Source organism: Vombatus ursinus, unplaced genomic scaffold (assembly GCF_900497805.2).
Source record: "Vombatus ursinus unplaced genomic scaffold, bare-nosed wombat genome assembly UNPS02009824.1, whole genome shotgun sequence".
Lineage (NCBI taxonomy): Eukaryota > Metazoa > Chordata > Mammalia > Diprotodontia > Vombatidae > Vombatus > Vombatus ursinus.
The window spans coordinates 8509209-8535040 of record NW_020949602.1 but is presented as its reverse complement, the minus strand read 5'-3'; the positions used below and the strand labels follow the sequence as shown (position 1 = coordinate 8535040).

Here is a 25832-nt window from a genome sequence, read left to right as displayed (position 1 = left end):
CTGTAACGAGCTCAGAGCATCAATATCAGGGTCCCAGAACCAGTTCAGATAAGCCAGAGCATTTCTCTGGGCTGCTTCACGCCAGTATTCCAATGGGCTGGTGAGCTCCCTGTTGGGAGTGCTCCCTGGAAGAAGGCATCCACGCCAGCCCCATCGGGGCGCCTCTTGGCCCTCCTGGCAATAATTTCACTACCAGAGATGCACCCACCAAACTGGGGACCCTTTTCACTCCCTCTTGACCTTGGGAGGATGGGGGGAGCACTTAGGTTTTCTATCCCTCATTCTTGATACCTGGTCAGACCACACAACTTATTCCCCCCAAGGAAAAAAAACAAAACAAAACAAAGCAAAAACAACAATTGCCACAATCTGAACTGAACTCTTTCAATCTTGCCAGCTTTCTCCCATTAATTATGCTTGAGATTCAGCAGCCCTGGGAGATTTATTTTTCAAAGGCAGACTATGTTAGCAAGAAGAGAAAAAAAAACCCAGCATAAAACTGAGCTTTGGAGTCAGAGAACCTGAGTTCAAATCTCCTTACTGTTTGTGAGACCTCAGCCAAGTCACTTCCCTTCTCTAAACCTGAGGCACAGACAAGCATTATTATTATCTGTACCTCGCCCTCTTCATCTTCAGCGTTCTTTCCCTTATGTCACGTTGCTCATCTCATCTGTAGAACTGGGGTGATAATGACGTTTGCTACTTTAAGTATGTGGCCGTTATGAGCTGCATTCCATATGATATTGACCATGGACAAGTCTTGTAACATCTCTGGGCCTCAATTTCCTCATTTGTAAAGTAAGAGAGTTGAACCAGATGGCCTGTGAGGTCCTTCCTTGTTCTACAGCATTGATGTTGTCACGCTTTGAGTTTGAACCTAGCTCCTAGGCTCCCCACCTCCCTCCAGGCCAGTAGGATAACAAATAGGAATCCTCAGTTATCCTCTCGCCACCTTCCTCCACTGTCCTGAGCTCCTCAGATCACTGTCATACACAATTGCATCCCACCTCCCTCCTTCCTGCCTGGCCATCCATGCTCTACTTTCCCCAGTCCTCCAGTCCCCATAGATCCGCCATCTTGGCCCTGGCTGAGAGTAAGTCAGATATCAGAGCAGGAAGAATCAAGGGTCATCCACGGGACCACAAATGGTCAAGGGTAGCTACATTAGACCTGAGCATCTGGGTCCTCTCTACAGCCGGTGACGCTGAGAGAGGAATTCTACGTTAAGCTGAAAAGTAAACAGATGAACAATAGAGGTCTTCCTTTTTCGTGGAATCCTACATTCAGAATCTGAGTTCTCAAGGCCTAAGTGATGCTGAGTAAGAAGGATTAGCCTCGTTCTCCCTGGCTCCTTTGGGCATCCAAAATGGCGTGCTGAACAGGGGCTAGACTGTTCTATTTATCTTCCTCCTCCTTGAAGCATACATGGCCAGGAGTGGGACTGACAAAGTACAGGCTACGGATGTATTTATTCACTTTTCTTACAGAACAGAAGGAAATCCCAAGGAGGTAAAGAAAAGATGTCCTAACAGCTCAAGCTCTCCCAAAGTAACATGGGCTCCTGTTCATAGAAATCAGACCCTCCTCTCACCTCCTCCCATTCCCCCTACCCTACACATACTGGTCTTCAAGATAAGGGTAGGAAACCACTGGTCAGGTTTGGGTTGGGCTAGATGGACTCTTGAGTTCCCTCTCAACTTTGAGGTTGTGGGATTCCCTGATGCAACCTATACAGTTCTTCTTTCAATAGGAAGCATCTCTGAGTTAAACATCAAGCATTTATTAAGCACCTTCTATATACCAGGCATTGGGATTGTGAAGACAATAAAAGGAATAAAACAAGGGTTGGCTGATAGGATGGGTGTGTACGTGTGTGTGTGTGTGTGTGTGTGTGTGTGTATGTATGTCGAGCTCACACTTGGGCTATCTGGATTATGGCACAGCAGACGTCCAATGGATGCCCCTTTGGATCAGAGGAGCAGGGGGTGACAGGCACTCTTAATCCCCCATCGTTAGTGAGTATTGGCAGACTGGTGACAATCTTTTAACAGGGGGGCATTCATGCTGTGGGCATTAGCATTCCTTAAAGGTCAAAACCAAATCTTTTTACAAAGCAGAATGTCTCAGGAATTGGAGAAAACTGCCAGATTTCCCCCACTGTCCACTTTAAATGAGGGAACTGTAGAGACCATTAATCTCATAGGAACATAGAGCCAGTGCTGAAAAGTACCTTACAGGTCATCTAGTCCAACCTTCTTTTGTCTTATCCATGAGAACGCCGAGACTAAGACCCAGTGGTTAAGTAACTTGACAAACAGACCGAGGCGGGGCATGTCTGGAGTGATAGACTTGCACTCAGGAAGACATGAGTTTTAATCCTGCCCTCAGACACTAGCTGTGTGACCCTGGGTAAGCCATTAAGCCTCTGTCTGCCTCAGTTTCCTCAAGAGTAAAACTGAAATTGATAATAGCACACACCTCCCAGGGCTGTTAAAATGAGGGAATATTTGTAAAGAGATTTGTAATATGTAAATGCTAGCTGCTATTACTAACTGTCATTCAACATACCACACAGCCTCTCTAATTAGGATTTCAGTTCTTTTCCCAGGACTCCCATCAATATAGCATTTAACTTTTCCTGATTTAAATTCTTGGCTGTCATGAGACAGCATTCTTCCAAAGAATCTAGAGTGAATGTGGAAAGTTTTGAGGACCCCTGGGGGTACAGGTAACGAACTAGTCCAAAGCTAGCCGACGTGGTATGAAATAAAGGGAAAGGATACTTACTCTGGGACACTCTGACTAGCTCAGTCACACTGAAAACCCCCGATGTGACAAAACTGTCCTGGAAGCCCAAATGTCCTAGAGAAAAAAACAGAAGAGAAAGTGTCATAAACAGGAGAGCTGCAGGCAACCCTGGACACCCAGACTCTCTAAGGCAGTTTCACAATGATCAGGCACATGACCAAGACCTCGTTTCCGACTCAGCCTGAATTATTGTTTATGGGGAAGGGCTCAGCCAGAAAAACCCATGGAGGGTGTCTGGTGGTTAAGTCTGCAGGTTATGGTAAGTGAACATGACCCGGTAGCAACAGGATGATTTTTGTAATGGTAAAGAAATTCAACAGGAAACCTGAAACAAAGGCCCATTTCAATACACGGTTACCTTGGATGACCTCTGGTGACTTAACAATGAGAAAAAAAGCATCATATGTCAGAATGGGGGTAGGACAGCTCAGTTCTATAATCGTTTTAAACAGGATTCTCTAAAGAAACATCTGATCGAGATTATCTACCCATTCATTCAAACAAAACAAGACTTAAAGATGTGCTCTTCATTTTCAGAGGCTGGGGGTGGGGAAGGGGGGGATCAGAAAATAGCAGCTGCTGAAAAAATACAGAAATAAGCTTAAACCCTCCAACTTTAAAACTCATGGGTCTCCCCCACATATACATGATACTTACTATTGTCTTTCAGTAACAATTTTTTGAATTTTAAAAATTTTCATTTAAAGATAAAATAAATGTATTTATTCTAAAAAATTTTTTTTAACTATCAATTTCTTAATTTCCTTTACTATATCTGTTATCTCACTTCATGTTAGGAATATTGTAGAACAAAAAAAAGGTTTTGAATGGCAAGAAAACATGTGAATTACTGAATTGCAAACTCAAGATGGATTCTGATCTAAAAGTGTTGGGATTCTATCTATCTCTCACACCCCAGGAATTTAGTTATGAGTTATACATATGACCCTGGAAGATCATCTTCAGTGGCCATTTTTAAACTCAAGGTCAGAGGAGAGATTTCCAAGGTTCTTAAAAGAAACATAAAAATTACAGTTGCCCTATGGGATAAGCAGCAGGTATTTTCAGGGTTACTTGATAAAAGATGCCCACATATAATGTAACCTTCTTGAGTCCAGGGGCTATTTTTTAAAATCAGATCAGTGCCTGGCACAGAGTTGGCACTTAATTAGTTTTTATACATTTTATTGATGCCTTTTGTCTTTATATCATAAACAGTTTAGGGAAAAAAAAAGCTGCCTCCCCTTCGTCTATACTGAAGCCACCTTTGAAATGAGGAAAAATAAGCAAAAATATCCAATACAGTGAACAGAGCTGACAATGTCTATACAACATTCTGTCCCCATCCTCTGCCTTTCCACCATAAGGAGGAAAGAATATGTTTCATCATCTGTTCTCTGAGACTATCCCAGATTTTAAGGTTACTCAGATTTTAGCTTCATTTTAGTGACATTTTTCCATCGACATTGCTGTAGTCATTGTTACATCATTCTCTAGGTTCTACTTACTTTACTCCGTATCAATTCAAACAAGTCTTCCCTTGTTTCTCTGATAACTCCTATTCCTTGTATCTCATTGCAAATCATATTCCATTATATGTCTATATCACTGCTTCCCTCCCTCTCACCCCCACACACTCATTCCTCTGTTGACAGGCATCCATTTTGTTTCCATTTCTTTACCCAGAGAAATGCTGACAAAAATACTTTGGTATAAACTAGATCTTTGTATTTGTCTTTGATGTCTTCAAGGTATGATGGGATCCATTAGCCAAAGGGTATAAAGAGTTTGTTCATACTTATTTATTTTGTATAATTCCAAATTGATATCCAGAAGAATTGGACCAATGCAGAGTCCTAACGACACTGTACTGCATAGGTCTTTCCACAGCCTCCCCAGCATTGACCATTCCTATTTCTTGTGATCTTTGCCAATATGTAGGATGTCAAGTGACCTATTGGAGTGATCTTCATTTATACTTCTATTTCTATTAATTATTTCAAATGGTCATTTATAATTTGTGATTCTCCTGCTGAAAACTGTTTTTCCCCCATAAACTTTGACGACTGAGACAATAGTTTTTGCTGTTACATATTTGTATCAATTCCCTCTATGTCTTGGATATCAAACTTCTATCAGGGATATTTGACAAAAAATCCTACTCCTATTCTCCAACCAGTGTTACTCTCTTATTAATCTGCACTGATTTTGTTTGTGCAAAAGCTTTTTTAATTTTATGAAAGTGAAATTGTTTTGTACGTCTCTACCAATATTTCCAACCCTTTGTCTGGTGAAGAATTTTCTGCTTAGTAAGAGTTGTGAAAGGGTCCAATTCCTATTCTCTAAGGTGACCTTTTACATTCTAATGAGTGTTTATCAAACTTAGTACGTCATGGTTTTTAAAAAAAAATATTGGTTAATGGCAATATTATCCAGTCAAGTTGTGTGTCTTTCTATGGGGTCTAACTAACATACCATCAATAAAATGTCTAGCAATCAGCATTTACTAACTCTGAACACAGAAGCAATTATCATGTTTTAGGGAAGCTATAAATGGATCTGTCTTTAAAAAAAAAAAGAGAGAGAAGTTATTTGCTTTTTATACACTTTGCCTTCACTCTAAGGACTGAGCCTGGACTTCTGATTTCTCACTAGGACGGGGAAATCCCAAGTGAGGAAGCTCTCTCTACCGCTGCAGGGTGGTGCCTTTTATTACAACCTATCGTCTGGGGCTGCCTGGGACCCTGAGAAGTTGGAGACACAGACATTACCAGTGAGGTATGGGACTAGCACAGGCCGTCCTGTCTCTGAGGTCAGCTCTCCATTCACTTACACCAGGAAGATGCCTCTCCCTATGGTCCTGCTTTATAGGAGGGTTTTCCTTGGAATTTGAAAGAAAATTTTCATATATTTTCGCATCTAAAACCCAGAAACTTATTTTATAGAAAATCCATCGTGGTTATGTGTGTGTGTGGGGGGGGGGGGTTAGTTAAGAAAATAATTTCCTTTTTTAAAATCAACAATTCCATTTCACAGGACTATGGAGTCAGTTGCATCATACAAAAACCAACCCAGATTGTGCAAGTTTTATTTGACTTATATTTAGTAAGGGCCAGAGGCATCAGCCACTGGATTTGGGGAGCTGAGAAGGAAGAATTTCTCCAAGTTTTGGCACCGCAGACTAAAAGAGCCTGCCTAGAGGGGCCCTGCAAGCTTCAGCCAGCGCCAAGCCCACGGGCCCTCACAAAGGAATCTTGCCACAATTTATGTTAAGAGTTTGACTTAGAACGCAGAGCCACATAATAGCAAGGAAATTCATCGTGAAGGCTGAAAATCCCGGGCTGATCTCTGGCTTTTGCTCATCTGGGTTTACATTCACTGCCTGCCTGCTGGTGCATGTTCTCCCTAGAAGGCCTTAAATCTTTGAAATTCCTTATTTTAAGGTGGACCTACTGGAGATGGAGTTTCTGTGGATGGTAGACTGTAGATGGGGGAGGCCCTTTTAATCCTGTCACTGAGAGCTGTGTGATTAATAGGTTTTTAATAAAACTAACATTTCTAGAGGAGGTTAAGAAGCAGCAGGGCCGAATGAGGAGAGGGCCATCCTTGCCTCAGTTTTCTTAACTGTAAAGTGAAGACAGTAATAGCCTCCAGCTCTCAGGATTGTGATGAGGATAAAATGAAATAATAATTGTAAAGCACTTTGAGAAGCTTAAAGGGCCATAGAAATGCTAGCTATTATTATTATTTTGTTATTTAGGAGTGGAGACAGGTTAAAATGTGCTTTTAATAGTGGAGGGCATTCCTTCTACCACCTTCTCTGGAAATTAGCCTTAGAGAGATGCTTGGGGCACTGATAGTGATCTATCTAGGTTCACAAATCCACTCTTTGTCAAAAGTTGGGCTTGAATGCAGCTCTTCCTAACTCTGAGTCCAAATCTTGATGTCCCATCTGACCCTCATGGATCGTTTGACCTTGGGAAAGTCATTGACCATGTTAACTCTCTGAGACTGTTACAGAGAAGCTGCTGACTTGTACCAGTAGGAGTCTTCTCTATACATATCAAAGAAATCACAGGCCCAGCTCCTTTCCCCAATTATCATCACTTTTTTTTAAAAGCTCCAAACAGAAAGTCTCTTTAAAAAGACGTGGGCAGATGACGTGACGTCAGCAGATCTGTGGAAGTCTTCTCCTCATCAGATGGCACAGCCCATCAGCCTGGACTCCTTCCCATCTGCACAGGATCCTAGGAGAAGGGTCCTCTGCTCTGAACAGCCCTGCTCCTGCAAGTGGCCGGGAAACTAGGATTGCACCCTCTGCTTATTATTCGGAAACCAACTGGCAAACGGTAACATGAAGACGCCGGCAAACAAAATGAAACCCAAGGAGCGGGGCAGGACCTGCCAAGATGTGGCCACCGTAATTACTAAGAAGACCTGAGCGGATTAATATTTCATTCTCAGGAACAATAGCTAAATCATAAAAATGTCTTTTTGGGAAACAAGCCTCCCCAATCTAGAGGCTCCATTTGATTGTAGAGCAAGTAAAAGAAGGGCTTGTCTTCTCCTCCCCCAAATGGAAAATTTCACTAATTCCAAATTCCAACCTTAGGTGAGCATTAAAAAGCTTCTCAGTGGGAAGGCTGATTAGATATTCTGAGTGCCCACCCAGTTGGCTTTTCGAATAATGCTTCAAAGAAATACAGGCAAAACACATACTTTGGTTAAGTATATCGTACAGGGGAAGTCGGATTGCTAAATGATCTGGTTCTCACCCCAATTCTGAACCTACTGTTCAAAAGCATTTGGGTAGGTGATTGAAAATGAGAGAGAGATCCTTTTTCATTTAATCTAAAATGACTAAAAAAAACCCAAAACCCAGTTCATTCACTGAAGTCGTGTTCAACGAAGCCCCTATTAGAGAACAGATTTTAATCCCCCAGATTCAGTCATACTCACTGGAAGGTGGGGGATGGGAGAAGCAGGGGCATTCTTGAAGAGGTAAGAATATAAAGAGGCATGTTCTTTGATGAGCATTTAGTACAAGCAGCTAGCTTCCTTTACCCTTGATGATATCAGCTGTTATTATGGAAAATGCCATTCTATAGCTGTGAAATTTCATTTCAGGCAGGGATTGCACATCTATCTACCTTTTTTTAAAAGGCAAGAAAGGAAAAAGTTGGATTTGCCTAGGGACTGGTAACCTTGTAAGATATGCAAAGGTCAGGGAAACACACACGCGGGGGCACACACACACACACACACACACACACTCACACACACTCTCTCTCTCTCTCTCTCTCCCCTACTTTCTCTTTCCCCTTCTCTCTCTCTGTCTCTCTCCCCCCCACTTTCTCTTTCCCCTTCCCTCTCTCTGTCTCTGTGTCTCTCTTCACCTAGACTCTCTGCCTTCTTTTTCCTTCTATCAGCATGGATGAAACAAAGTCAGTTTTATAGATGAGAACATGAATTTGGTATATATAAATGATGTGCTCCTTTTCTAGTTGGAGAACAAGGCATTCTCCACAATGGTGTCCTCACAATATTAACTGATGTCAGAAAACTACATTTAGAAAGAAGACTTGGGAACATGAAGGCCTCAGAGGATAAGCATTCTAAGAGTTTTTTTGCAGTTGGGATGCATGACATTTGCACAAAGCTGTATCCTTCCTCTATCCTCTTCCCCCCCCCAACAAAGGCCCCTTACTTAGGGAAAGCTAGGAATGTCCTCACTGGACACCTCCTCCTCTTACCCTCTCAGTCCTCGACCTTGCCACCCTCCCCTCAACCCTGGTGCCCTTAAGACTGCCTTCCATTTACATCATCTATATCTCACATCTACATAATTATTTTCCTGTTGTCTCCTCTATTAGAATGGGCGCTCCCTCAGGGCAGGAACTCTGTTTTTAACGTTCTCTTTCACACAGTGCCTGGCACATAAACAAGTTCTTAATACATGATTTTTGACTGACTGACGAGGAATTTTTCATTTGATCCTTGAAGTAATAGGGAGCTACTGTCTGATGTTGAAAGGAGATGACCAATTTGACATAAAATAGAGAATTTTACGAATTGTATGACTCTGAAAAAGTCATTTAATAACTTCTCAGTGCTACAAGCAACTCTGAGACATTCCTGATACAGATTGGTGGACGGAGTTCCCACACAGGAGGTACCCTATAAAGATGAAATTGCAAAAAAGAAAACCCACTGTAGATATAAATACATACATGCCTGTCCATTTTCCATATATGTGATCAGCATTCATAATGTTCAAAGAAAAGTCAACGTACTCTACTCGCTCCAATCTCTGACAGTTTGCAATAATGACCATCAGGTCTCACAAACTTACCTATACTTGGGAACCTCTTCCTGGGGAATAACTCTGTATATAGAATAGGGATAGAGGCACCCCCAAAATAGGTAATGCAGGCGCTGTGTTTGGGCATTGATCGGGGATGTTAGAAATCCATTAGCTTTGATTATACTTCGTATCCTCAGGATGACTGGCTTTGACCGCATATCAAGGCGCTATCCGTCATAATAGTCCCATGGAGGATCGGGCTGAGAAGCGATGGCAAATGAAAACCACGGCCCTCGACAAAGTGGCAGAGCTCCAATGATCCCAAACATATCCAAGAGGCATTACGGGAGCCTCCAAAACTGGCAGGGCCTGAGGATTGCCACCCTGCTCCTTCCACCTCCCATTACTCTCATGCCCGGACATTCTATTGCCTTTTCAATTCTGTCTCTTCAAGTCCTTGGCTTCTTTCCAAATACAGCTCAAGGACCACCTTGAGGAGAGGTCATTCTTGGGTCCGTAGTAGTCAATGCCCTCCTTCTCCTCCCCATCCTGAAATTACTCTGTCTTTATCATATATATATCTTATATGTATAAACATAATTTAATTATGATGTGGTGTTTCCTAATAGAATGTAAGCTCTTTGAGGGTAGGAGCTGTTCCATTTTTGCCTTCATATCCCCAGTACTGAGGACAGCATGTGGCACATGATTTTTCCTGTATCTTTTTTAACTTTTGTTAGCTGTTTATTTTATTTCAATTTTTGTGTTTTTTTTTTTCTTATTGGGTGTGTTGGGCCAAGCCCGTATAAGTACTAAGCAGGTAGTAATCCATGACAATCATTATAAAATGCCGCTTGTCATTCGTAGATCTTATTTGAATAACTTTGTATTTGGAGATGATTGTAATATCCAGGCTTATTAGCTATGGAAGGCCTGGGCTCTCCGGAAAGACTTTCAATCTGGGAATTTTATATAGCAAACAATAAATCCTTTTGAAATGAATTAAAGTATACTCATAAATACCTGGTCCCTTCTTCTGGGTCAATTGGGCGACGAGGTGAGTAGAGCACCAGGGCTGGAGCCAGGAGGACATGAGTTCAAATCTGGCCTCGGACATTTACTGACTGTGTCACTCTGGGCAAATCACTTAAACTGTTTGCCTCAGTTTTTTCATAGGTAAAATGGGGAAAATAATAGCACGTTCCTCTCTCGTGGTTGTTGTGAAGAACAAAACAAATAATACATATATAAGGCATTTTGCAAACTTTATATGTAAATGCTAGGTGTTTTGTTATTAGTAATAGTAGCAATAGTTATCTCTCATTTTGTATCAGGGCACTACATTTTAGAAAGGACTTCGACACACCCGTGCACATTATAGAAAAGATTCTGAGAGGCAGAGATGAAGAGGGAAAGAATTCCAGGTGAAGGGTTGGTTTATGAGAATAAACAGGAATGGAGAATCCAACACCAAGTTCAGGATATAGCAAGTCATCTGGTTTGGGTGTATGGGCTTTAAGATGTCAATAGGAGATGTCATGAGGAAGTTAAGAGGCATGGTGGATAGACCACTAGACTTAGGAGTCAGGAAGACCCAAGTTCAAATCTTGCCTCTGGCTCTTAATAGCTATGTCACCCCTGGGTAAATTGCTTACCCTCTTTCATCATCTGGTTCCTCATTTGTAAAATGGGGGTAATAACAGCCTTTCTCTCATAGGTTATTGTGAGATAATTAACACAGGCACTTTGCAGACTTTAAAGCGATATATAAATGCTAGCTACTATTAGTTCTCATTAAGGTTGAGATCGTTGCAGATGAGAGACTGCAGCTCAGGAGAGAGGACGGCTGGATATATAGATTTGGGAATGAACTGTACAGAGATGATTACTGAAGCCACAGAAGTGGGTAAGACCCCTGGCAGATGCTTGATTGAAGTCTGGCACAAAATTGGACAGAGAATATTGTGCTGGGGTCTGGGTTTGGGCTGATATGGAGGAATCTCACCAAGCAGGAAGCTGGGCTGAAACCTGATCAGAAATGGAAGGGAGAGCAAGATGGAATGAAATCAAGGTGATTACCCTAGCATGAATGGGAAGACCAAGAAAGTGGGGATTCAAGGACAAAATGGCTAATTACAGGCTCAAGGCATGGAAGGGAGAAAAATTAGGCCAGAGCAGGCAGGAGAACAGAGAAGAATGGAGGGATTACAGTTTTCCTGAAGACACAGCACTCTGATGAGGCAGAGAGAAAGGAGGCTGTGCTCAGAGAGGGGAATCTCGGAGTTCAAACACCACAGAATTAGCATTTGCTCACCTGGTCTATCTCCCCTACAAAGATTAAAAGATTGTGGATTAAAGGCTAGCTTGGGCTTTAGAGGGTATCTGGTCTAAACTGCTCCATTTAAAGATGAAACAAATGAGGTCTAGGACGGGAAGTGGCCTTCCCGTCCACGGCAATATCCTCTGACTCCAAGGAAAATGCTCTAACGCTTCCCTCATCCTAACTCCCAAATATAGGCTCCTTGAGAGCAGCATCTGTATCCTATCCAACTTCATATCCCATACGGTGCCTAGCACATGGCTTCAGGCTCAATTAATGTTTGTTGAATGAATAAAGGAATACCCTTCACCTCTGCTCACATGACTGCTCACTGTCAAGAGGCAACAGAGCCTTTGAGGAATTCCTCTTCATGTCCAGCCTCTGGGAAGGGGTGGGAGAGAGGAAGAGGGCAGTGAGCCAAACGTATATATAGTGAATCAAGCTCCAGGCAGCCTAACCAAGTTAGGCTTCCAGTTTGAAAAGCCTATTTGGACATTTTCTGTATTTAGTCAAAAAATATTCACCAATCATAACTCACAGTTGTGAGGCACCTTCCTCGCAAGAATCCTGGAAAGGACATAGTACAACTACTTATTATATCCATTAATCAGGGGAAGATTCTCTTAGGGGAAGTCCAGCTGTTGCCCAGCTAATATATATATATATATATCTAAGGGGCGATTCCAACCCAGGTTTTCTGATGGCAGAGCCAGACACTCTGTTCACTATGACACACTCTTCAAGATGGATAGGAGAGAAAGATGAGGGAGCTGAACGAATCCAGAGACCTCCGTCTACCAGGCTTTGCCCATCCTTCTATTACCCATAATGTTAATAAGGGAAGAATATTGGATTAAACCAGCACCAATCACCCAATGACTCAACACAAACAGGGCTGACAATGATAATTACACAATCATAGATCGAGAGTTGCAAGGGACCCTCCCATTTACAGATGAAGATATTGAGACAAAAAGAAGCAAGTCACACAGCTAGTAAGTATCTTAGTAAAGACTCGGAATGCAGGTCTTTCTGACCCCAAGTCCACTGCCCTATCCACTAAGCCACGCTGCCTCTGCCTTTCATGGATCTCATTAACAATTAGTATTCCCTCCAACCATGGGGACTGCAAACCTTTTGAGGATGTCCATCTTGTGGAACTTTCATCTGAGTCCTCCTAAAACCCGCCACAAAGCCCCTTCAATGGACTGTATGACTTCTACAACTCTTGAAACTGAATGGAAAACAATGCAGACTGTGGTCTGACCCTCCAGATATTTCATCATGACCTCCCTGAGTCTCTGCTATGCCACATGACCCTAGTTCCTTAAACAGTTTTGTCAAGTAGACAAAGCATCAGCATGTATTCCTTAATTTTTCATCTTTCACTTGAGATATTAGGAATTATACCTTTTTTTTTAATTTCTACTTGGAGAAGCCAGACATTTTTAAACAGGCCTGCCCCTTGACATGCTAAACCCAAGGCTTTATTAACCTCAAGCTGGAAGCACTCTTAGAGGTCAGCCAGTAGAACCCCTCATTTACCAAAAGAGGAAACTGAGGCCTGGAGATATTAAGAGGCTTGTTCATGTCACCCTGTAAGCATCAGAGAAGGAATCTGAACCCCAGTATTTTGTCTCCACATCCAAGACTATTTCCAGGGCAGTGTCTCACCTCCATTTGGCCCAAGCTCAGAGAAAAGTATGACTCAGGGATTAAAAAATGACTCATGCAATTAAAAATAAAACTCATGCTGAATTTAAAGAGGAAGCTCACACATAATTAGGCTAGCAAAAGGTATTTTTTAACTCAATGGAAATGTTTTTCTAAAAGTTATTTCATATTATTGGGTTGTAAAAAAAACAACACATATGAAGAATTTCAAGAAATAGGAGAATGAAGAAAGGAGGAAGGGGAAAACAAGACATATACCACAGCTGTGATAATGTAAACAATGACATCAAAAGGCAGTCACATACAGCCTCTGACACTTGACGCTCACTAGCTGTGCGACCCTGGGCAAGTCACTTAACCCCATTGCCTAGCCAAAAAAAAAAAAAATAAAAAAAAGGCAGTCACATAAGGATGAATTGCAATGAACAATTTTGGTCCCAGAGAACTGAGAAGGAAAGAGACTTTCTTCCTCTCAGTGGAGATGGGAGGTGGGAACTACAGGTGTGGAATGCTGTATACATAGCCAGCTGTCTTTAAGTGTGTTGTTGCTCAAATTTTTGCATATTTCATTGTTGTTTCAGAGGGGGGCAAGGGAATCAAGGAAAAATGGCTATAATACAAGAACAAAAGTCAATAATGACTATCTTTAAAAAATGCAAAACAAAAAGGATCCTTCTGAAAGAATAAAAGCTACTTTTCTTGTTTTAATCTGACTTGAATCAAATTGGAGTGTTTTAAATGAACCTTTTCTCAACTGAAAAGCATTTTACAGTGAATTTCATTGTTTCCCATGTTTCCCCTGAATGATGGATTCTCTAACATTTGGTTTTTGTTTTTATTTTTTGGGTGAGGCAATTGGGGTTAAGTGACTTGCCCAGGGTCACACAGCTAGAGAGTGCTACGTGTCTGAGGCCAGATTTGAACTCAGGTCCTCTTGACTCCAGGGCCAGTGCACCTAGCTGCCCCATTCTCTAACATTTGGGCAAGCACAAGTCTGACAATCTGCAGATGGACTGGCTTACTTGTAAATGAAAGAGCCCCGATCTATAAATGGATTTTTATCTAGAGAGGTGAAAGAATAACAGAAAAGGAGAAAGGCAACTTACTATCTCTGACTCTATGGGAAACTGATTATTTCACAGGAACCAGCCATTACATTGGTTGGTGTGAGGTCCCTACCTGGTCACTTATACAACCAAAGAGAAAAAACCCTTCCTTTCCCTATTCATACTCTCTCAGCACAGATTCATTGGGCCTTCTGTGATTGGAGCTGTGCAATAGAAAGGTGGAAAGGAAAATACCTAGAGGGTCGGATAATTGACTTCCTGAATCTAAAGTAGCACTGATTTGAGTCTTCACCAAACACACCATAAACTTGAGGGGTTGCATATGTGTGTGGATGTGTAAAGATGGCTTATCCTAAAGATTTAGAACTGGAAGGGACCTTCTTCAAGGCCACGCAGTCCAAACTCATCTCCTATTTTACAGATCAGGAAACTGAGACCCAGAAAGTTAGACGACTTGCCCACTGGTCACAAAGATAAGGTCAGAGGATCAAAGACATTAGTGACCTGAAGAGTCTTTGCGGCAACTCATTTCAACTCTCTTTTACACTTGAGGAAACTGAGGCCCAGATAGGGTTAAGTTACTTGAGGTCACAAAGGTAGTAAGCGGCAGGGACAGAGTATGAACCCAGTATGAACCTGACTCCCAATCCAATATTTGTTCCTCTCCACCAGCTAGCTTCCCACACATAAAGGGATGCCCACCATTTTCCCCAAGTATATGGGGAAAATATATTTATATTTTTAAATATTTATATTTTTAAAAAATTAATGTTTACATATTGTCAGGTGTATGATTTAGGTTTGTTTGTTTTTTCCTCCCAGAGCGCAAATGAAATCGACTAAGATTTAAATGTACAAAATAGAGAAAACCATTTTCAACTACTTAGCATTGGCTAGAGTGGCTGCTACATCTTTATTTTAAAAATTAGTGGCTGTTAACTATAATGAGTAATGAACATGGTATCTTACACACACATACACTACTCTCTTAATAAGTGTCAATTGAATTAATAATTCACAATACACATTGCAATATAATCAACTAAAAAGTATTTTTAAGTACCTACTATGTGCCAGGCACAAGACTAGATGCAGGGAATAAAAGCACAAAGAATGAAACCATCCCTATTTGCAGGGAGTCCATTCCGATAAGGGAGGTAACAACGGGATGTGTGAGTATATGCGAATCAATTTGAGTGAACAGGTATATGCATTTATGCATATAATGCATTTGCATTTATATGCAAATGGTTAAGGTATTTGGGAGGGAGGAAACGTGTACTTAGCCTGATTAGAAAAAGCATGCAGAAGATGATGTCTAAGCTGCATTTTAAAGGAAGAGATTATGAAGGGAGAGGTAAGAAATAAAGCACATAATACAAAAAGATAAAAAGAAATTTCTCTGGAAGATCTATACTAGGCACCAAATCCTGTCCATCAAATAGCTGAGAAATTTGCTAGCCTAGCATTTACACAAAGTTTTTATGGACATAACAGAAAATTCTTTGTGGAATAGCACAGGTTGAATTAGATCAGTTGTGGCCTACAGCTACCTGGGGGATCCCCGAGACCCTTTCAGGGGGTGCATGAGGCCAAAATTATTTTCATAATTAAACTAAGCTGTGACTTGCTTATTAAATAGTCCCTGCTTTTCCAGCTCCAGATCTGCGCAAAGCTGGATTTTCTTCATATACTTCAACCAAAACAGCCTATCACAACAGATTGAAAGCAGAAGCAGATAGGAGAATCCAGCTGTCTTCTATTAAGGCAATTTGCAAAAAAAAAAAAAAATATGTAAAACAATGACAGTCTTCTCACTAAGTTTTTTGTTTTGGAAAATAGAATTATTTTTCACAAAAATATGTTTTTGTGTTAACATGTAATAAATTTATTACTGTTGTTTTAAGATAATAAGTATATTAAACATTTATTCATTTTAATTTCTAATAGAGTAAATACTGATAGATACAGCTCACCTAAACAAGTTCTTTGCAGGTTTCTCAATAATTTTTAAGAGTGCAAAAGGGTCCCAAGACCAAAAAGTCTGAGAACTGCTGAATGAGACCAGTCATGTCATGTTAAGGACAATGGACGAACACTTTTAAGACTCTAAAATCATGTAATACAATTCTAGGCTCGATCTCTCTTGTTGGGAAAAGAGTTGGATGGGGTGATTGAAAGAGAAAAGGGCCAATATTTGACAACAGAAATCGGTGTCACCTTTTAACTGCCATGGTCATGGATGACTGCCCTTTGACCCTGGGAGATTATGGGGGATTTCAATGACAACAGCTGGAAATGAGCATGTGTGAATAGAGAGCACAGATCTGAGGCATCCCATAAAAGGGCCCACAATCCTTCCCCAGATCCAAGTGTTGATTCGAAATTGTTTCCTGGTCTTGGCTTAATAGAGCGTGATAATGAAAGTTTCTTTAACCCTTCCAGCCTACAAGAGCATCAGCAGGTCCCTTCCACCCTAAGCACACTTGATTTTCAAATCCACATGTCTGTATTTCTCATGTGGCTTTGGAAAATGGACATTTTCTGGGAGACTTTTCTCAGGCAAGAATGCAAATTAGTTCTCTGAAACATTCAAAGAGACTCAAAGGTCCTGCCAAATTTTTTCTGTCCACTCCCTATTTCCTCTTCCAACGGACAAAATCATCATTCGTCTACCTCCTGCCATTCACCCTACCAATATACCATATTTTTTCTCCTTCTTCATTCAATGACTCATGTACACTGTCCATTTTCTAAGTGGGTAGATGTGTGTGTATGTTTTTCTTTCAAAGGAACATGAGAATGTCATTGGATATGAGATCTAGAGCCAGAATTTCATCAGGTCATTGAATCTAACTCTTTCATTTTACAGATATGGAAACATAGGCACAGAGGCTAAAAGACTTGACCAAGGTCACACAGGTGGCAAGTAGTAGGGCCAGGATTTGGTCCCAGGTCTCGTGAATCCAAAGAATAGTATTCCCATTGTATTATGCTATGGTTTTTGTTTTTTTTTCTCACAGAGATCTGGATGATTTACGAAGTTCAAGAATTCAATTCACTGATTTTTTTTCAACCTCCCAAATTCTTCACATTGGATTTCTCACAAAATTAGGAAGCCACCATTGGATGGTTGAAAACCTCTTGAATGATGACTCATTTCAGTTGCCTTGGTTTTTATCCTATAGATATCTAGGCACAGATTTATTCTTTACTGCTCTGGGGTTGGGAAACTGGTCCAGTTTCACCAGCAAACTAGTAATCTCTTAGTCAGTAGGCTAGTGGTTTTCCCTTAGGTGCCAAAAACATGTGGGTAAGTCCCAACCTCCCTGGCCTCACTTTCCTCTACCATAAATTGAGGGGGTTGGACTGGATGACCTTGAAAGTCCTTTCCATCCTTAAAGTTATTATGGGCCTACGTCTTGGGCTCAAGTACCTGTGTGATCTTAAGCAAATCTTTTCATGTGCCTGGGCCACAGTTTCTCCATGAAGAAGGTAAATCAGAGAGCCTCTGATGTCCTTTCCATCCCTAAAGCTAGGATGCCATGCACTTCAAATTTCAATGGTATGGAAGCTTCTAATACCAAGTGCCCTTACTCATAAAACCACTGCTTTCTGGGAGTGTCCTTGACACACTGAGCAGGACAGGTCATGACTCTGGGCTCATTTGCTCCTCTCTCAGGAAGGGTTTCTGCTGGTGACAGGGATACTGGAGAAGTGTTCCAGAAAGCTGACCCAATTTCCACTGAAGCTAGGGCATTGCTAAGCTATTCCCTCCAGGTTTCAGCTTGCAACCAAGGGCTCGGACTTCCAAGATTGAATTTGTCTTAATATCGGGGTGTGAATAGTCACCATATGGAAACTTCCCTATAGGGACAAAAAAATGAGCTTTATCCCAGCTATCTATATGGGTGCCTTTCATCTACTTTTTATACATCTTGTATGCACCTTTAATTTGCATGTTGTCTCCACATTAAAATATGAGCTCCATGGGAGAGAAGATAGTGTTTTCGTCTTTTTTTTTTTTTTTATTATCCAAACAGCTTAGCACAGTGACTGGTGTGTAGTAAATGCTTGTTTGGTTGGTTGGTTGGGTGGTTAGTCATTCAGGTTCACCTGAAGATCTCTTATGATGGTGAATTCACCACCTCATATAGCAGAGTATTTTATTTGGGGGCAGCTCTGATTAAGTGCTTTAAAAAAAATGGCATTGGTATCTTTTGTTTTTATATAACTCTCATTTCTTAGTACATATCCTTCTCTCTTCCCCAGAAAATGAAATAAAAGAGAGAGGAAAAATAGTTCAAACTAACATACCAACTATGTTTAATAGTAAAGGTAATATTGCACATCCCTAGACTACCAATTCCTGCCCCCAACCTTCGCAAAGAAGGGAGAAAGGTTCATTTTTTCATCTCTTCTCCAAAACCAAGCCTAGCCATTATAATTACATAGTGCTCAGGTTTTTTTTTTTTTTGTTTTGTTTTTCTGTTGTTGTTCTTTCCATTTTCAGTATCATAGTCATCGTATGCTTCCCTGGTTCTGCTTACTTTGCTTTGCTTCAGATCATATAAGTCTTCTCATGCTTCTCTGAATTCTTCAGTAACATTCTGTTACATTCATGTTCCACAATTTGTCTAGCCATTCTTCTAGTGATGGGTATTTACTTTGTTTCCATTTCTACTTCTTTGCTACTGCAAAAGTGGACCCTTCTGATTGTTACAAAGTATTTTCAGCAGATACAGGCCTCCCCGTGACATACACCCCATTGCTTCTACTTCTCTCCTCCGCAGCCAAAGGGAATCAATCTAAAATCTAAATCCTTATGCACAGGACAGGCTTTGAACTTGAACTTCAACTATGACAGGATGTGAGCCAGCTATTATGTCCCCCAAATGTATCTGATTTTTCCTCAGTGGGAAAAATATATTTGTGAAGGTGTCATTTATAATTTAAATATCAATACCATTTATTAAAGCCCAGCATTATGGATAACAGAATTTGAGGTATCTTAAATTGGTTACAGCTTTTAGAACTTGAATCCTGCCTAGATGTTAAAAACAGATGGAATATCATTAGAAATTGCTGGGCTCCTCTGCCTAGGAGCCATTCTAGCATGTGAAGGGTGTGTATAAATCCAATTTCTGTCAATCCAGTTATATCCCGGATGCACTGGGGGAGCTGACTATTTAAAGGATCCTGTGGAGAATTCCTGGGAATGATGAAAGATCTTTTGTAAAACAAATCAACCTATAATTTATCTGTTTTGTAAGTTCAAGTTTTTGTACACGTGGGTTCCTTAAAGTCAAACACACCCTAAGATTTAGAGGATCCCTGTTGGGCCAGGCTAGGCGTGATTTCAGAAATGATTTATGATGAACTATCTTGAAGATCAAGGAGAAGGAAGCTCAAGGACAGGAAATGACTTGTCCAAAGTCACAGTGAATGTGGAATTATAACATAGGTCTTCCGACCCCCTAGTCTGAGGATCTTTCCATAAAAGGTCTACCTTTTGTTCGCTACAGGGGCATTTCTATTAATTAGCCATTTCTGGATTTAAAGGAGTATGGCCTAGTGACTATAGTCAGGAAGATCTGGGTTCAAATCCTGCCCCTGCCACTTGCTAGCTGAGGGCCAGTCACTTTAGTAATCCTCAGATGCCTCATCTATAAAATGGGGGTGGTAATACTACCCAAAGGAGGTGTCTTAGTAGCTCAAATGAGATAATGTCGGCAAAGTGCTTTCTAAACCTTGAAACACCATGGCAGCTGTTTTTCTTAAGATACATCATAATATTTCCTTTGCTCTTAAAGCCAACACTAAAACACATTGCTAAAAGAACACTTTATACCTCCTATTCCTTGTTATTTTCCCTTTAGCCTAGATGCTATCATGCACTGCCTGGCATCCTAACCTAACTGCAGAGGGTGCCACAAAATAGTTGCATAATAAATTAATCAACAAAAAATCATTAAGCACCTACTGTACCAGGACTCTGCTAAATCCTGGTGATATAAATATAGAGAATGAAATAATCCCTACTCTAATGGAGCTGACATGGTATCAGGGAAGGTAAGAAATACACAAGTAAATATATACCAAATCAATAGAAGAATAAATACAAATAAATAGTACTGCTAGGCCTATACTCCAAAGAGATCAGAAAAAGAAAAGGAAAAGGGCCTAAATGTACATAAATATTTACAGTTGCTCCTTTTTTGGTATTAAAAAACTGGAAACTGAGGAAGTGCCTATCTACTGAGGAATGACTAAACAAAGTATAGTACACAAATACAATGAAATACTGTTGTGCTGTAAGAAATGGTGACCTGGTATCAGGGAAGGTGACAGGTCCAGACCTCAACATACACCAAATTAACTATAAAAAGAAGAAATATAATCAACAACAGCATTGTAAAAAGGAACAACATTGAAACACTTAAGATCTCTGATCAACAATATGTCCGACCACAATTCTAGGGCATTCACGAAGAAAAATGCTACATGGCTCGTATCAGAGAGGTAAGGGACTAAAGGTGCAGAATGAGACACACAGTGTTGGGCATAGCTCTGCCTAATTGTGTATATTGGTTAGAAGAGTTTTGTTTTTCTTTTCTTTTTTCAGGGGAAGAGTTGGAGGGAGTAAAAAATAAATGATCATTAATAAAATAAAGTCTAATTTAAAAAAATTTTTTTTAAAAGAAAAGTACTTTGACACTTAGGTAATTAACTTCACCTCCCTGTGCCTCACTGGCAAAACATGGAGTTGCCTTCTGACAAAACAATGGACTGAAGATGCAAAATGAGACCCATGTTTTTGGACTTGGCCAACTTGGGAATTTGTTTTGGTTGACAATGCGTTTTTTTTTTTACAAGGGGTTTTCTTTTCTTTTTCCCCAATGAGGCTGGGGAAGTGAAGAGGAGAGGGGGAAGTTAGGATTTTTTTAAAATGAGAGAACACAACAAAAGGAGTCAGAGACAAGCAGGACAGCTTTGAAAGTTAAATGTTGAATTAATTAAATTCTTTAAAAGAAAAGCAGGTGGTACATAACGGAGATTCCTGGGTTCACGTACAATCATTTCCTTTTTGCCTAAAATGTATGTGGAAATAAATGTTCATTTTATTTGCTGTTTGCTAAGTTCAAAATAAAAATAAAATACAATGGACATTTGTTTAAAAGAAAAGAAAAATCGAGGGTTTTAATTAAATGGTCTCTACCCCTCACGTCCTTTCTAATATTAGAGCTGAAAGTTAGTCTTCCGACTCTAAAATTCCCTCATTAAGTAAATACAAAACATTCCCTCATTAAACAAATATTTATAGAGTTGTCAACAATTACTTATTATGCACCAACTCTGCTGGGTGGGAAGGGACATAGGAAGCTTAGGATAAAACACTATTACACAAAATTGTGAGATAAAAGTATTAGTGGGGGGCAAAGCCAAATACTCTGGGGCCAATTATTCCATACAAAACCTTGCACTGGATGCTACTGGAAATAAAAAGGGAACCAAATTCCTGTCCTCATGGGGGTCATCATCAAGAAGAGCCCCCCTGTCATGTTGCCCTAGCTACAGTGGGAATGCCTAGAAGCCAGGAAGCAGAATAGTGTGGTGGCCAAGGAGAGCGGCTACAGATTCCAGGGACCTGGGCCCCAGTCTAGCCTTGCCCGCTGCTTTCTGGCCAACTTCATTCCAAGTCACATGCATCTAGCCCCCTTTCCAAAATTAGATACATATGCTGTCTTTCCCTAGTAGAATGTAAGCTCCTGGAGGGAAGAGATTGATCTTGCTTGGCTTCATTTTTATCCCCAGCATTTAGCACAGTGCCCAACACATAGAAAGAACTTGAATTTTTTTATTCATTCATTCATACTTTGGACAAGTCATTTGGGGTCCTTCGACTTTGGTTTCTTCACCATAAAATAAAAGGGTTAAATTAGATGACCTCTGAAGTCCTTTTAAGCTCTTTATCTATGATCCTATCACCTTATTTTTCTCTCACGTCTTATATTTAGGTCTAAAATTTTGAGCCTAAAATCATCTGGTCTAATCTCATTTTAAATGTGAGGAAACTTGGGGCCCACAAAAGGGCAGTGATTTGCCTAAGGTCATACAGTAGTGAGTGTCTGAGGTGGGACAGGAATCCTGGTCTTCCTACACCCTTCACACTAGGGCCATACCACTTTCTTGGTCTTTAGGAGCTCATACTGTACATGAGACAAAAGGCAAGTTGAATCTACCTGACTGTAAGCACCATGAGGGCAGCGATTGTAATTTATTGTTCACTGTATTCCCAACAGCATCTGGCACTGGGTTTATCTAATATGCCACACTGCTTCCTTATGATATGATAGCTCAAGGATGACTTGTTCAATGAATGAATGAAAGATCATTTTATTTTATTTTATCTCACTCAGCCAAGTCAACTAGAAGTTTCTAGAGATGAGAAAGGATGTATTGTAGATTCCACGCACTGTGTAGATTCCAGTACCTGAGACGCCAAAAATGTGAAATGAGATAACAAAGTCCAACCTGAAACCAGCATACACTCTGGCCCACTGGAGGAAAGCTGGGGCAGGTGGAAGACCCCCAGTTCTGCCAGGAACACAAGCGGTGCTAAGGAAACCTGGACAAACAACTTTCAACATCTTTAAAACCTGCCCTGGATTTAAACCCAGGTCTTGGTGCCTTGGCTGCTAGATGGAGAATCAGGCCAGTTTCTTCCTCCCTGTCAGCCTCTTCTCCTGGTCATGGGGTCATTTATTGACTATCTGTCATTTCTCCAGGAATAGAGGCCAAAGGTAGCTCACCAGTGCTGGCTCCCCCCCCCCCCAAGGAGGGCCCCCTGAGCTCACAATCCATAAACCTGCCAATATCCATGTGCAGTGAGAGGGCAGGAGAGGAAACTGTGTGTGTATGTGTGTGTATTTGTAGGGGCGGGTGTGTGTGTGTGTGTGTGTGTGTGTGTGTGTGTGTGTGTGTGTGTGTGCAGTGTGCAACTCCTTCTGTTCCATCAAGAACCCACACGGTGAAAAGTACTTTCAAGTCAGGAGGAAGCTGCTAAGTGGTACAGAAATAATGACCCCCCCCATTAAAATAAGAATCATAGGTTCACAGAGTAGGTAGGAGCTCAACAGCCAGCTGCTCTAATCTATGCCCCTCCCCCAAATAAGGTTGCCCATGACAATCCCGTTGACCTAGGATTAAAAATACAGCATGTACAATCTTTAAACCACCTAATCCACAAGTGGGAAACAGACCATTCAAAGTATCATCATTATAAAACCAGATTGTGTTGCGATAGTAAAGCTACCTATTTCTCTTTGCTACAGGTTATATAGAAGTACTGGCTGTTAATGATGAAGAAGATGATGAAGATGATGACGATTTCCAAACCCTAACTGGCATCCTTGTCCTCGCTATCCCGACACTAGTTTTTCATGAAGCAGATAAGATCATTTTTAAAAGGTCAGGTCGAACTATGCCACTCCCCTGGTAGAAAGGCTTCCTGGATCCCTTCTGCCCCAGGATAAAATATACATTCAGTCAACACTTAAAAGAGCAGAAGCATTTATTAAGCACTTACTATTGGCTGTGGATAGGAAGCAAAAGCAAGAGGTACCCCCTGATCTCAAAAAGCTTATACTCTGATGAGAGAGAGAAAACATGCAATAAAATACCCAAGGACCCAAGGACGCCAGCCTACCTTTCCAGCTTTCTATTACATTATTTCCAGCCAAATGGAAGTACTTTCTGTTCCTTGAATTCTATTCCATTTCTCTCCTCTGTGCATTTGCATAGGCTGTGCCCCATGCCTGGCATGTCCTCCCCCTCATCTCCACATGTAGGATCTTTGTCTTTCTTCAAGGCTTAGATGAGGCACTGCTTCCTCTATGGAGCCTTCTCTAATGGTCTCAGAGGAAAGTGGCCTTCCTTATCTCTATTCAGAACCTCAGCGGGGTTCTCCTTCCTCAGATACTCCTCAACTCCACATTCCATTGAATTCCCTCCAATGGACATTTATCTGGCTGGACTCTTTGCCCTGTGTCATCAGACCTGCTTTGTATAAGACCAATATAGAGCTCCTCCCCCATCTAGTGCCTGGTGTTAGTATCTTCTCCCAACCCCATTTTGTTGTATGGCCATTTCAAGGTCTCTCCTAATGGAATATGACCTCCCTGGAGGCAGGGGTGATTTCACTTTTGTCTTTGTATTGCTATAGCATAGCACAGTGCCTGGCACACAGCAGGTGCTTTAGACATGCTTGTTGATTGACAATCAGTTGACTGGCCACATTTTGAAAATCATAAAATTTAAAGCTGGGAGGGCCCTCAAGGATCATCTGGTACAGAGGGGCACCTTGGTCAGTCTGGTGAAGTCAACAGATTGCTTCTCCAAATGATGCTCTTAACTGCATAAAATAAAATAGGACTACAAAGGAATAGAAGTACTTAGGGGCTGCAAAGCACAATGAATACGTGATATAATTTAATCCTTCCAACAATCCTGGGAGGCAGGTGCTATTTTCACTCCCAATTTACCGATGAGAACACTGAGGCTGAGAGAGGTTAAGGGACTTGGCCAGCGTCACACAGCTAGTAAGCATCTGAGTCTCCATTTGAACTCAGGTCTTCCTGACTCCACTGTGTCACCTAGCTGCCAAGGAAACCAATTATACTGAAATGTAATTACCAAAATATTAATAACAACAAGTTCACGGACTCCAGGTTGAGAAGCCCCAATCAATTGTTTCGTTTTACAGAAGAGGAGCCTGAGACAGAGACAAAGGTAGTGACCTGGCCAAGGCCATACAAAAAGCAGCAAAGCTGGGTGGGACCTCAGGTTGAACGAGATCCTCTATGTGTTAGTAAAATGGTTTCCAAGTCTTCAAGCTATTTATTCTTACTCTTTTTATTACAGGTTTTATGACTCTGAATTCTGCGTTCCTCCCCCCACACAATACCACATAGCAATAACACATACTTTCTTTTCAGCCTGACCACAGCTGCAAGACTTTAGAATGTGGCCACCAGCCCAACCCACTCAAAGGCTCTCCAAAACACAAAGGGACGAGTATTTCACCTGAGAGCTGTATTATGTGTCTTGACTGAGGCCCTCCAGCTGGGTCTAAGCTTGGGTTAAAAAAAAAGCCTCCCTGTCCTCAGTAAACCTCTCTGGGCAGCCTCCTTCGAACAAAAGCGACTGAACACACACGGAGGCTCCCATGGAACTGAGCAGGCACTTGGATCCTGTGGCCTTTGATGTGAGCGTCTTCTAGGGGAGGACAAACCACCCAGAAACTCCACCCAAATTCCTAACTTTGGCGTTTCTGGGGCTGAGGGGGGTGGTGTTTTGGTCGAAGAATTCCCTGAGCTTAGAAACCAAACCTAGTAAAAACAAACCTTGCTAAGAGCTGTTCTCTTTTCTCTCCCAGAAGGAGAGTGAAGAGCAGAGCAAGCCAGCTCGCCAGCAAGCTCTAAAGCAGGGGAGGAGGAGAGGACCCAGCCAGGGACACGAGCTCACACTGCCCGGTCTGTAAGTGGCCGACCTGGAACTGGGTGAGTTCCCATTTGAAGGTTGACAGGCGGGCACCAGGCCTCTCACTGCTCCCGCAGCACTCTGCCTCTGAAGTCAATTTAAAAGAGGAAGATGAAGG

At 41.3% G+C, this 25832-nt stretch overlaps 1 protein-coding gene across 4 annotated transcripts in view; it reads right to left on the bottom strand.

Annotated features, from left to right (window-relative positions):
- Positions 1–25832, bottom strand: part of NFIA (nuclear factor I A) — a 464681-nt gene that overhangs the window by 141458 nt on the left and 297391 nt on the right. For all 4 annotated transcript variants that reach the window (XM_027852710.1, XM_027852708.1, XM_027852711.1 and 1 more), the window contains exon 4: positions 2788–2862. In XM_027852710.1, coding sequence (XP_027708511.1) covers positions 2788–2862 — 75 coding nt within the window. The remainder of the gene's footprint in view (positions 1–2787; positions 2863–25832) is intronic.